The sequence below is a fragment of the Neopelma chrysocephalum genome, unplaced genomic scaffold (genome assembly GCF_003984885.1).
Source record: "Neopelma chrysocephalum unplaced genomic scaffold, ASM398488v2 Primary Assembly neopelma1_67, whole genome shotgun sequence".
In the NCBI taxonomy this organism is placed as follows: domain Eukaryota; kingdom Metazoa; phylum Chordata; class Aves; order Passeriformes; family Pipridae; genus Neopelma; species Neopelma chrysocephalum.
The window spans coordinates 4,457,086-4,471,103 of NW_020897726.1; the positions used below are offsets into that span (position 1 = coordinate 4,457,086).

The 14,018-nt window shown below is 36.0% G+C and overlaps 1 protein-coding gene across 2 annotated transcripts in view; it reads left to right on the top strand.

The window, feature by feature from the left end:
• Positions 1-14,018, top strand: part of GLCCI1 (glucocorticoid induced 1) — a 52,450-nt gene that overhangs the window by 35,871 nt on the left and 2,561 nt on the right. For both annotated transcript variants that reach the window (XM_027684647.1, XM_027684646.1), the window contains exons 5-7: positions 917-1,069; positions 7,869-8,079; positions 13,678-13,798. In XM_027684647.1, coding sequence (XP_027540448.1) covers positions 917-1,069; positions 7,869-8,079; positions 13,678-13,798 — 485 coding nt within the window. The remainder of the gene's footprint in view (positions 1-916; positions 1,070-7,868; positions 8,080-13,677; positions 13,799-14,018) is intronic.

Below are 14,018 nucleotides of genomic sequence, written 5' to 3' on the forward strand. Positions count from 1 at the left end.
TAGTACTTGGAGCTTACTTTGTCATTGCTCATGCAACACTTCGATTTCTCAAGGTGTTCTCTGGTGAAGCTGTCCTTCAGGCAGTGTGTTGGCAGAGTCAGAGAATGCTTGCAGACAAATGACTTTCACCTTTGGAGCTGCACATTGTGCAAGGTTCACTTGATAAGAACTCAGAAAAAATTTTTACATTTCGTCTTAAGCATCTTGTGATTCTGTGTGCAAGAGGAGAACACATTGACAAGCGAGCGCTGTTCACGGCTGTCAGTGTAGCTGCCACCAAGGTGGAGCTTTCAAGGTTGATGTGTGTGCACTCCTGTGAATGTTTTCTGTTTGTAACAGAGCTCTGCTCCAACAGGCTTTTCTGAAAACCATATTTGTATTTATTTATGTGATTGATTCTTAAATTCAGGATTTCTCTTGCAACCTTTGACATAAAGTTCTGAAAAGCTATAAGCTAATGAATGAATGTTTTGGTTTTCATTTGCTAAAGCCAACCAAAAGAGAATAAAAGTGCATTAAGTGAATATTTCAGTTGAGTTGTTAAGCTTTAGCAATGTTATGAAATGCCTTTTGATTGTCTTAAAACATCAGCGCCAGCGCTCCACATACTCCCCATCCCCCTATGGTGTATTCCATAGTCTGTGCATCTGGAAAGTGCATATACCTGTCTACTTACTGATGAGTGAAGTAGTAGAATGCTTTGATTATAGAATACTACTGTGAGTTAAGTAGAAGTGATTTTATTGGATTTAGATTTATACAGGCATTTGTTTTTATGTGAATTTGCCAAGTGAAGGTGATCTTCTAGATGGCAAAATTAATACACAGTTTCTTACTGATGTTTTTAGCATTGGTCTGAGACTTATGTCTTTATTCCATTTTCCATTTTCAAATCATGTTGACTTCTACCTTCTAGGCTTGTATTTCCAGATCAGTCCCTATGCCACTGTCAAACATTTCAGTGCCAAAATCAACTGTTTCACGTGTGCCGTGTAATGTAGAAGGAATAAGTCCTGAACTGGAAAAAGTATTCATTAAGGAGAACAGTGGAAAAGAAGAAGTGTCCAAGGTAAGCTTATAGTAACATGTTTAAGGTGATTTTTTCTTTGTAATCTGTAAACACATGGAAAACCTTCCTCGTGAGAAACTTTCCTTTTGGCTGAAGTTACAAATAATTTTCTTCAAAGAACTGTTTGTTTGAAAACTTTGTTTCAATGTTTTAGCATGGTGGGTTTTTTTTTTTGTTTTTCTGTTTTATTTTTAAAGGGCTTCTGCCCAAACATACTTTGTTTAGAATGTACAGAATGCCCTTTCTGTAGAGAACTTGGAAGTTTTTGTGCAAAATGCAAGTGCTTGAAAATTCAGATACTTCAGGCTGCAGTAATAAGTAGTTAGAGACCAGGAGATTATTGTATTTGCTTCTTTTTGCATTCTTTTTCTTGAGAAAGATATAAGTTTGCTGTGCTATGCTCTCATTTTTTTTGTTCTAATGCTTTTTTTTCCCCATAAACTGAATGTGGACCGTTTTACTTCCATGAAACCTGTGGGAGAGCTCTGCATGGGAAATACTAACAAATGTGGCAGCTTTGCATTAGAGCATTAGAGTTGTCATTAAGGATCTTAGTTCTTCGATGACACTTTAAATGTGAAATACTTGGTTTACAGCCACTGCTTCCTAAATAGCCAATTAAAATTTTCTGCTGTGGAATAAACTACTCCACTGTTTTTTCTAATCTTCTCCAAAGTGTAGGTGCTTTTCTCATGAATGGTCATGTAATAGCAATTCAGTATATGAGTCAAGCTATAAAACTTTAATCAGAGGTTTAAGATTCTAAAACCTGATATTTGTAGTTCTTCATTTTGGTAGTAAACTTAAAAAGTTTTGGAGTAGTTTTGGCTTCTCCAGAGTCTTATTTGTGTGGGCAAACCAGTCTTAAGAATGAAATATTGTTGTAGTAGAAGTATTATGCTGTTTGCTTTCCTGTGGCTGTCTTATTCCTTTAGAAGAGGTGTGTATTATAACAGGGGAATAAGGAAAAAAAATCAGATGTGAAAACTGAAACGGTAAGCCCAAATCAATAAACCTTGTTGCACCATCTTCAAAGAGGGAATTAAAATGTATGTATTGCAGTGGAACTTGATGTTGCTATGGCTAGGGTTGTAACATCCTATAGTGAGAGGATATTTCATTTATTTATCAGACAGATCATCTTTGTAAATGTTGTCCTTGGGTTTTAACAGCTTATTGCTTGGGATGCAGAGCTCTCCTGTGTTACTGAATGTACTGACTCTGATCCAGCAAAACAGTTAAGCACATACTTAAGTGCATTGTTGGATTTGGGCCAGAGGTGCTCAGCAGTTTACGAAACCAAGGCAATAGTGAACCCTTCCTCCAAACATTTAGCTGGCAAGAGTTGTCAGACACAAAAGAAAGTCATAAATCAGACATTGCCCTTGAAGTCAAGTCCATCTTTGTGGGCAGAGGGTTGTTTCCTGCTATGTAACTGTTAATTTCTGTGAAGTCTGGTCATGTGGGACCAAAAGTGGGACTCCTAGTGCTGTCTTTGAGATTACTAGCTCTCAGTTTGCTTATGGAGGATCATAACAAGATCATAATTTACTTAATCTTACTGCTGGTGAACTTTCTCCTAATACAACAGTTTAGCTGTGTTTTAGCCTGAGGGAGTTGGGGTAGCTAGGTTAAAGGTTAGGAATTACTGAACAGAAGATAAACTATAGGAAACCAAACTTCATTAGTTTCGCTGCTAGTGAAACAATTAATTTTTCTTTCAGTTTTCTGCCATTCTTTCTTGCTGTAATGTTCTGTATTTTTAGAAACTATTTTAAAGGAGCAATCAAAGGTAGTTGATTGCTTTGGGTGATGTGTGAAGGATAAATTGTTCTATAGACTCACTTGTAAGATGGGTGTGCATCTACATTTTCAGCTGGTTTCTTTTAGCCTGTTTCCACGTTTACTTCACAGTTCTAACAGTGCATGTTCAAACCTTAATTTTCATATGAATTGATCTATCTAGCTGCAGAAACACTTTGTGCCCTAATATGAATCTGTATTCGCTTGCCAGGAGAGATATGAGGAATAACACAAAACCTGCTAAAACCACTGAGAAGGAATAATATCTTTAGTTTAGTTGCAGCTCAGTACCCAATTTTCAATTTTTATTCATTATTTTCAAATTTAGGTACTACATTAGTAACTTTGTGATTTCTTTCATTTTGATAAGCACATTTGGGCTGTCCTAAGTAAAATAAAATGCATTTTAACTTTGTTAATTTTAAAAATTTTACTTTAATGTTCTTGAATTTTTTATCTGTTAGTCTCTCTTCAGTATAAATTTACAGAGGGTTTTTTTTCTAACAAAGTGTTTCTTAATTCATATATATTGAAATCAGAGTAGGTGATATATAGGACAAAAATAAGGTTAAAGCAGTTTTAAAGATAGTTTTATAGCTATTACTTGAATTACTTTTTGAATTTAGCTCCCAGTTTGAATAGATAACCAATTAAACTTTCCTCCTAGTTTCATGCTTGCTTCATCTTCAGATATGCAAATCAATTTAATTTTTTTTTTTAGATTTGTTTTTAGTTTTGTAGGGCATGACATTACATACTTTATTTTCCCTTTTGCTGACTCGAATTTTTGTAATCCTACTTAAAAAATGTATAGATTCATTTGAAAATGTCTTCTGTCTTTTCTCATGCTGACTTAGTTCTGATAATTCTTTGAAACCTTTTTTGCTTTCTTAATAGTATCTTAATGATGATTGAAATTCTACTTATAAAAGTAAAAAAATTATTGTCCTGTTATTTTTGTGTTTCACAAAGATAGTTTACGATTAATAATGTCATTATGTCATTACCTTTTAATAATCTAATTGACCATCAGGTTTAGAGGGATTGCATTGTAAATGGTCAAAACATTAAAAATATTTTAGTCTTTGCAGTTTAGCTATGGTATGTGTATATTTTTTCAGATAATTCATCTTGCTTAGTTAGCTAAAGATGTTCTGTTTTTGCTTGCATAAAACTAAGTTGGCTTTATTGAGTAACTTCTTAATCATCTCTTTCTTTTAAATTTATCAATAAACTTTTAATACTTTTAATTCATGTTTTATTGCATTTATTCAAAATTCTTGGATATATTTTCCTTCCTTTTTTGTAGTTTCCTGATTAACATTGAAAAATTGTGATGGTGTGTCTCTGTTCCCACCATAACTTGTAAGATGGAATTAGCTCTTTGTGAAGTTGTGGCAGGCTTTTGTTCTCTAACCCATTGTGACTCCACAACACAAACACTGGGGATTGTGGTATAATAAGATGATGGACTTATTTCCCTTATTATAGGGATTGGGGGATAAGAGATGTTCCCTCTTATGGAATACATTATGAAAATCATGGAAAGTGCCCTGTAGCAGAACATGGGCTCATAGGTCTCCTATTAGGAAAAACATAGTACTGGAATTATCTTTCACGTGTACAGAAATAACTAGAAATGAGGCAATTTTGATGGACTGTCACACAACAGAAGTAAAATGATTACTGTTTTCCTTGTTTGCTTTCTAGTGCTTCTGGAAATAGATAACAAGATGGTTTTGTGAACCTATCAGAAAACTTAATCCTGTAATAAAAGGACTTTTTCTAATTTTCACAGATGCAGAGGACCTTTACTTAAATCTTCATAGCCTTCATCTGAGAAGTCTGAGTTTTTTCCAAGGGTTCCTTCCCAGGATGCATTATGGTTTTTGCACTTGCAACCTCATCTAATGCATTGATGGCTTCACTGATGCCAGTAGGAAGAAGCACTTTCCTGTGTCTGCCTTTGTGTTAAAGGGGAAAGTTTTAAAATCAAAAGCATTGAATGCTTTGCTCTCAAGAAGTTGTGTCCAAAATAGATGTACAGCTTGTGAGGAGCAGATTTTTTTTAAGGCTTCCAGTGGTATATCCTTATAGCATTCCTGATGTTCCTCCTAAGTTGGGTGTTCTTGGTTTTTTTCCAGCAAAAACATTGATACTGACAACGAGGTGGTGAATATTAACAATGTATTCAGAAATGCATGTTGTTGTCAGATGGAACATTTCCATACCTTTGCAGGGGGACGAGAGCAGTATGTAATTGTGTCCAAGAACACACTGTCCTGTAGGGGCTGACAGGTGTCCTGTCAGAATGCATTTGGCATAAGGTTAGTACATGACTAGACATTCTTGCAAAAAAACCCTCAAAACCAATAGAATGCAGTAATTTCTAGTTGTTTTCCATACGTTGGGCATTATGGAAACTAATAACAGCTGCACCAAATGAGTTACCCGATTTCTGATGTTGTAAGGTTGTGAGAACTTTAGTTTTACAATAGTTTGGGCATGACTCATGGAAATTAACTTTGAAAGTGGGTTTTTTTATGTTGATTGGGTTTATTGCATAAAATTTTTAACAAGCAAAATACTTCTAGTTGGTATTTTCATGGAGATTTTTGCACTTCCCAAAATTTTGATTCAATATTAAGGGAAAAATAAATACAAAAGCACAGTAATCTGAAATACTCACTGGCATTTTCTATGCCTTAAAACTTATTGTAGTTGGAAAGAATGACAAATATTTAGCTTTTTTTACTTGCGTGTATATTTAGATACATGTCTAAAAATATGGAGTATTTTTGTATTTCAGGGTTTAATTGAGGGGAGATTGAAATATGTTATTTGGGATATGCTTCCTGAATACCTAAGATTACATTGTTCATCCAGGTGTGGAAGAACATCTGTGTTATCCTAAAGTCTTTAATTATGTGATCACTTACTTTTTGTTTTTCCCCCTGCCTGGAATCCTTGCTTTACCTATTATGTAGAGCATAGTATTTGCCCTTAATGAGCAGTTGTTTGGTGTTTTTCTTTTCTCCTTATTAGATTCGTGTCCTCATGCTTACTGTTAAGCTTTCCTTTGAAGTCAGAAATCTAAATTTATGAGGTTTTGCTTCTGTATAATAGGAGAGTGTCTGAAATTTTGTTCTCTTTTTTTACGTTACTTGTGTGAGAAGAAAGATATTATATACACTTTATGGATGGAGAAACACAAATCCATCAGGGTTCTATACTGTGGCTCTTTAGGTAACGTAGGATACTGCATCCCATTTTTTGAAGTTTAAGGTGCAGCTCCCATAGTTTCCTTCTGCATCTGTGAACACAGAAGACTTTTGCAAATCAGACCTATATAAAGTGGGCATTCAGAAAAATCCAGTTGATTCTCTGCCACAAAAATTTTGTGGCACAAAATTTTTGTGGCAGAGATGGAAATAAAAATGCTATTCTGCATAGCAGGTTTGTATTTTTGTTATGATAATTATAAGACTAATTTCTTTCTACAGCTTCAGTTTTGTTTTTTACCTCTCTTCTGTCGTGTAACAAATGATACAATGTATGCTTCAGGTCTTTCTTGTGCATTAAATGAGTCATGGCCTGTTGGGGGTGATGGGAATAGCAACATGTACTCATGTTGTAACGCATATGCAATGTGAACTGAGCTGTTGGAACAGACCACACAGCTGTGCCCAAACTTTACAGCATTTGATGTAGGAACTGTAATGTTCTCTTTATGGTGTGTTTCTTTGCTCTTAATTGAAATATGAAATGGTATTAACTGGAAGGCTCATAAGAGGAAAATGATCTTCCTGCTCTGCTATGTGTGCCTTTTTGTTTAATATGTGGTGGTTTTCTGGATAGACTTGCTGAAAAGGGGAGAATGCGATACTTGGCCAATAGGTTTCATGTCCTTGTTGCTGGCAAAAGTCTTGGGTTGAATTTTAGGCTCTGGAACAAGCTGTAATGGTTTTAGAATATATGGGGAAGAGGAAGGCAATAAAATAAAAATGTTCTCTTGAAGTGAGAAGGAAAAAGACATTAATTTTTTGTAGCTAGAACATTTAAGCTGTTCTAGCCACATGTTCTCTGTGGCTTGGTCACAATCCTCACTGAAGTGAGGATAAAAATTATGTTTAAATCTTGCAGGCATTTTTTTCCCTTTCACTTCTAAGCAAAACTATAATTCCTATTTGATTTCTTTCATTTAAAGCAGCACTGTCTGCATTATAAAAACTAATTTTCCACTAGGAAGGACAAGTAAGTAGAGCGTGCCAATCTGCTGCTGTGAACATGTCTACACAGTATATTGCAGAATGGGATGCAATATCACTCTGGCCAGTGCCAGCTATGCTGATGTGGGCAGGCAGAGCTTACTAGCTTTGGTTCAAGACAGAGGTTGAGAACCTTGTTATAAGCCTGTGTGTGCATCATCTGTAGAAGTGAAGGATGGAATGTAGGGCTGTGCTAGAGAATTATGACTTACTAGCAAAACGTGGATGGTTTCTTTTATAGTTGTATTTCAGTTGGTTGTCATGGCAATAGTATATCATTGTATTTGACATTTTCTGCTGTTTCCTTTTATCCAAATGTGTTCTCTGTCGGGGTACTTGTTTTTCTTTTAGAATAACAGTGACCTTTTTATTGAAAATTGTATTACTAAGTATAATTAGAAGCATTTGTTGGTGAGGTTTGACTTTTTAAATTATCAGAAACAACGTAAAAACAAAGTACTAGCCTGTATTGAAGGGCATTTTGGTGTTAACTTTGCATTAAGAAGATGTAGTTGCCTTGGAACATGTGCACGTTGTCCCAGAATTCAGCATAATTAATGTATATTGTGTCCATTGCACACTGTGTTATTTTCTTGTGTAAAGTCTTGCTGTTCTTTGAAAAATGGCTTGTTGTTCTTAAAGGCCTTCATTTACGGGTGCTACTGGCTGACATTGCTTATGAGTTTGATCTTTTCTCTGTAACCTGCATTGCTTCGTTTCTCTTGCAGCCTTTGGATATCCCTGATGGTCGAAGGGCCCCATTACCTGCTCACTATCGTAGTAGTAGTACACGAAGCATTGACACTCAGACTCCGTCTGTCCAGGAGCGCAGCAGCAGCTGCAGCAGTCACTCACCATGTGTCTCTCCCTTTTGCCCTCCTGAATCTCAGGATGGGAGTCCTTGTTCAACGGAAGATTTACTCTATGACCGTGATAAAGGTGAGAGTAGAATGGCCTGCCTTTATCTATGGGAGGCATGTGATGTCCTGCTTTTACAACTACCTTCATTTTACTCATTACATCAGTTTTTGTTTTTGTTTGATGGTTGTGGAGGGATTGAGGATTTATCTTAAAATTGGTTTTGTTTGTTTACATATCTTTTTCCCTCTTGTTTGTGAAACTTCACAAACATCTTCCATAAATACGTCAGAGGAGCACAGCAAACAGTTAACTATTTATGAAGATTCTAACGTGAAGAATTCAGACTGTAACATGTTTATGTTTAAAAAAGGTTTCAAGAAGATTTGTGGTAGACTGTATATTCATCGTGGGTGAGTTACTTGCTGTTCAGAATGGTGATGAAGTTTTGGACTGCTTTTAAAAATACTCTGCTTCTGAACTCTTACATTCCACTTGAAGCTATTTGGTGAGAAGCTCAGATATGAGTTTGAACAACCTGATGGAGAGTAATTACTTCTCTATGTATGTTGCATAACAACTCAGAAATTCTGAATAATTTATGTGTTTATATGTCGATATGCTGTACTGTTTTTCAAAGTCTGTAAAATGTTCTTTGGTTTTATAGAGGGAGTACAACTGGTGTTCCAGTAATTAAGAGTTACTGACAGAACATGTATTGTGAAAATAGAGGCACCGGTGTAAAAAGACTGGGGTTTTTTGGACAACTGTTTACTAATGAAATGACCCTTGTGCTTCTGGTCAGCTAGCTGAAACATGGGCTTTAATTTGGAGGATGGAGAATTTGGGTAAAACATGCAAGCTAAGAGTAATAAGTTTCACAGAGGAAATGAAAAATTTTAAGATTTAGCATAGATTTACAAATGAATTAAAGACAACAGTATTTTGAGGCTATAAGTGAGGTTAAGCTTTTTTGTAAATACTATCTGTTGAATAATTCTTAAAGGAATTTGTCAATAAGATTGGGGAAGTCAGGAGAAATACTAGCTTTTCTTGGTTTATGAAAAGTAGTATTTTCCTGTCTTGGATTTGAAAAGACAAAATGAAAACAAATCCATCTGCCCAAATCTTGAATTGAGGGTGGGTGTGTACAAGTGTGTAAGTTAACCACATTAAAGTAAAAGTCTTAGATCAACATTATAGTTGGCCATGCTCCAAAAATAACAGTGATATTAGCTCCCTCCCCACCCTACTTCTTTCTTATACTACACGTGATTTTTAATGTGTTGTCAAGACCAAATCACTATAGAGACATCCACTAAAGTATTAGCACACAAAAATCTGTCTTGATAGATAAATTGGTTCATATATGTCCTGATAACAAATATAAGTTAAAAAGTGAGGAAATGAAAAATTTATTTTGCAGTTAGTACTATGTTATCACAATAATAGAATTTTTCAGTGGTACACTATCAGCTGTAGCAAGTGAAGACAGTTTGAAATAGTGCATCTAACCTTCTTAATGCTTTTCAAGGGTTTTTATTTCCTGTCTTGGATTTTTTGAACAGCTAACTGGAGTAAAATTTATGAGTAGTTGCTTCGTTGTGGATTTCAGTTTTAAGGGTGGCTTTAATTCTGGGCCTGTATAAAAGTCTACTCTAGTAGTAGTGTGTAGGTGACAGTGATAAACAGCCAGCTTTGTAAAGTCATGATAATGGCATTTTTAAATTAGTTTAAGTAAGGTACTTACTATTGTGTGTATGAAAGATAAAAACTTGAACTGCTCATCACAACTTAGGTCTTTAAAGGCAAGGTAAAAATTAGGAAAACATGGTGCGGTTTTCTGAGAGAAAGTAATTTGTTCAGAGGTTATAAAAGTATAGTCAGAAAGATGCCTTTTACTCTCAGGTTGTCAAGATCCCAAAGGCCAGTTGTTCTGAATAAGAATGTTATCTTCAAAATAGTTAAATTACAGATAAATGAGGCATACAGGTAGAAATTATATGGGAATAGCAAATTTTGAGAGACAGTTTATTACGTTTGTTGTGAATGTTAAGTGCTTTATAAGACTAAAACTTGTGAAGGTTTTCAGACCTTCATTTTAAAGGGTTTTGTGATGCTGGAATAAAATTGTAGTGAGTTTGCTGTTGTGTAACCAAATGTAGATGTTTTGACCCCAAGATTTTTTATTTTCCTTTCTATGAGAATAACTTGGCATTACCAAGTGCTAATAATGCTTCTGGGTGATTTGCTGAATAGGAGAGGAAGGTTAGTAGTTTAACTGAAAGACATGAGCAGTGAGAGGAGCCAGTGCTCTGTGCAGACACAGCGCTGCTTTACATTCCTAAAGCATCTTTTATTTCTTGTGCAAAGTGGTGTTTTGGCCTGAGGCCCTCACAGCTGCCCTTCCGACCCGTATCAGCTGTTGGGTTTACCTTTTGTGCAAGAAGCTGCAAAATTACTGAGTTTTTCAAAAGAAAGTGAAAGCTAATTTTCAGACGGTATTGTTCTGAATGGAGCAGTGATACTGAACAGTATTGATTAGAGGAGAGAAGGTAGTTTAATGGCACCTGGCTGTATGATTTTGTATTAAAGCTATTGGTTTCACTAGATCTGTTTTATGATATTCTGGTCCATGAGACTACAATTCAGAGCACTGCATAGCATGCTCAGCAGCTGTGGCAGAGGTAAAGTTCAAAGCATCCAAAGTTATAAGAGGATGAAATTTGGAGGAGCTTTTTTGTACAAAAATATATAGTATGACCTGTTTTTTTAGGGCTTTCGGTTTAGGTGCTTTTGTGTGCATTTTAGGTGCATTGTGTATTCTCACTGTTGCTAGTAGGCTCTTACAAGCAACACATTCATGAAGATGATCTGAAGATACTTGTTAAATTCTGGGCATCTGATTCATAGTTTTTTAAATGAAGGTTGTTAGTTAAGTCTTAGAATAGTCTTAAAAAGCAAAGGTATTTTTGAACCTATTAAAACAAATCCCAGTGTGCTCACTGGCAAAGTTTCTTGTTTCCTTAAAGTTTTGTCATTTAAAAAAATGTTTTACAGATTCTTTTTTAGTTAGCCTCCTTTGTTGTTCTAAAATATGCAGGCTATAATTACGGGTATTAAGTGTTCTGGTTAATACAGTATTTTTAGTGTTTTAATGACAATCTTAAAACCTTTTCTAGATAACAGAGTATATCCATTTAAAATATTTATGTTTAGAAATTCCATGTGATAGGGCTCCATATTGTCTGCTGTGTGTTTGTGGTAACAAAACTCTGTTAAAGGTTCCATCTGTTAATGTTCAATCATTGTCAGCGGGATGAGGTGGGATGGGGGGCATGGAACGCGCCCGCAGGGCACCCCCTGCTGACGGGAGCCACGAGGCGCAGACACGGCCCTGGCCTGAGGGCTTGGCCATGGGGCCACAGAGAGTAACAAACCTGCACATAAAACACTTGGACAACACACATTTATTTACAGCGTCATTAAAGATTAATAACGTGACAGAGTAGCGCTTAAGAGCTTACAGGATACACAAGTGGAGGCTGGGTTAAGCTGTGAGTTCCACCTCTTGCCACTTCAACTCGAGGCCTGTGTTCCCAGTGCCCTTCTGCTCTCGCACTGCTGCTGTACGTGCTGGACCAACAGCCAGTGTGTACGTGTGAGCCTCCTGACAACCACACGTGTGTTTCGAATAGTGGCATGCAATGCATTTGGTCAAAATGAAAGTCTAACAGCTTAGCAAACTTTAAAAGCAGAGAGAGTAAAGAGAGAGAGTTGTTTAGCAGCTGTCTTGTCTAGAAGGTTTCAGCCAGACAGGGCTAACTAAACGAAAACCTTGATTGAAAGCTGAACTGGCTAGTGGACAAGACTCTGAATCTTCCAAGAACTGACTTAACTTCAAATTCTGTTTGATTCTTCCCTTGGATGTGCTGCCATGGTTTTCCGCTATTTGGTGGAATGAACAGTAGTGCATTTTATGTCTCAAATTTTTTAAATAGAAACTTGGATCTTCAATTTTAAATATTAGAAGGAGGAAACAAACTGTCTGGGTTCTGTTAATTATTTCTGTGTTTGGAATGAGCTGTGTGGGCCAACAGTGGAAAGATGCCAACAGGACGATCATGCTCCCAACTTGGCAAATATCTGTATCATCTCTAAGTGTTTTCTGCCTTCATAGTTAACACTGAAAATTCTGTAAATAGAAGTTCTGTATTCACTCTATGGCAGGAAAGAGCTGAATAATCAATACACTGCTGAGGTTCACTTCAGTTTGTTGGTTTTTTTTTTTCCTTCTCATATCTTTCATAGTAAATCTTCAAAGGGGAGTGTGATGTTTGAGTTGATTTGTTTCTTGTGAGAGGAAGCAGAAATGTTTTAACATGTGTAAAGATTAGTCTTTATATTTGAGTCATGGTAATACAAAAGTTTATGGAGCTACTGTTTGCAAACTGTTAAAGACAACTTTGTACACTTCAGTGAAACTAGATCATAGTCATTGAAGCTTGGGTTGGTTTTCCACTGTTGCTGAAAAGGCACAATACACATGCACAACAGCAAAGTAAACATAAACTGAGTTAAAAATGGTAAGGTACCCCAGATTGATGGAAAGACTCAAAAGGACATAAAGCAAGAGCAGTTAAAGTGTGTTAGTAAGTTGGGAGATCCGCTTTAATTTTGCTATTTCATTTTTTTCATTGTAATCCCAAGCAGGGAATAGGGAACCACTAGTACTAGCCTGAGATAGATGTTGCTCTTTGAAAAGGTAGAAGCTACTGCGGAAACCTATTTTTCTATAAATATTTTTGTACCTAATTTGTTTCCTTAATGCATTGACTATCGTGTTGTCAGCATGACTGTTTAAAGTGAGTCCTTTTATAGTCTTAATATTTCAAACTTTTGTGCTTCACCAGACTTGAGCTTTCTCTCTTACGTTTTCTGAGTACAAATAAATCTGCCCATTGCCTTTTGTCCTAAGTTATCTAAGTTTGTCTTAAAATATACACAGACAACTGGATGTATGAAGTATACCTGTATCATATAGCTAGTAGTGATGAGGGAATTAAACTGTAGAAGTTCTATTTTGGATATTAAAACAACTTCACAATATGAAGCAAGTAAGGTAGGACATTGTAATTATGAGGTATCAGTACCTGTGTTACGAACATACTTTGTTTCTTTGCAACTTCTGAACTATTCATGAGACTAATGAGGTTAATATTCCAGTGAAGTATTCTTTTAAAATAAGATACATGTTGTATACAAACATTTTCAGTAACACTGTTTATCCAGTGAGAAGGCATATTATCATTACCACTCATAATTCTTCTGCATGTATTATGCATATTACCCTGTTCACTTATGGTTTTTGAGCTACATAATAAAGAATGTATTTGTTTCCAGGATCACAGCTCTGCTTTGTTCCAATTGCAGTGTTCTGGATAAAAATATCCTCCTGTTACGTGTTGTTGTATGATAGATTACCGCTGCACTGAAGCTGTTATTCAGAAGAAGTGTGCTATACAAGGGTGTTAGAAATAGCCTGCAATAAAGGAAGCGTTGTGGTAGAAGCAAGCCGGCGTAGTGGCTAAATTGTGAAAAAAGGCATCTTGTTTGGAAATCGAATTTAATTAAAAAGCACTCTCAATCTCTAGTAATATAACTGCTTTAAATTTTCAGACAGTGGGAGTAGCTCACCGTTGCCCAAGTATGCCTCATCTCCCAAACCAAACAACAGCTACATGTTCAAACGAGAGCCCCCAGAGGGATGTGAGCGAGTGAAGGTCTTTGAGGAAATGTCGTAAGTAATGCCTTTTATATCAGCTGGTATCTGCAAAGCAGTAAACCTGTTTACTGAGCCTATTCAACTGCAGATGAATAAACTATTCCAGCTGATGGGTTTTTCAGGAGCAAACTATTCTTAGAGTTTGTACAGAAGAGAAGTTGAAGTGTTTACTTTGGTTTGAAGAGGAAATGGAATCTTTTAACTCTTTTTGTGCATTTATAAAAGGCAACTAAAC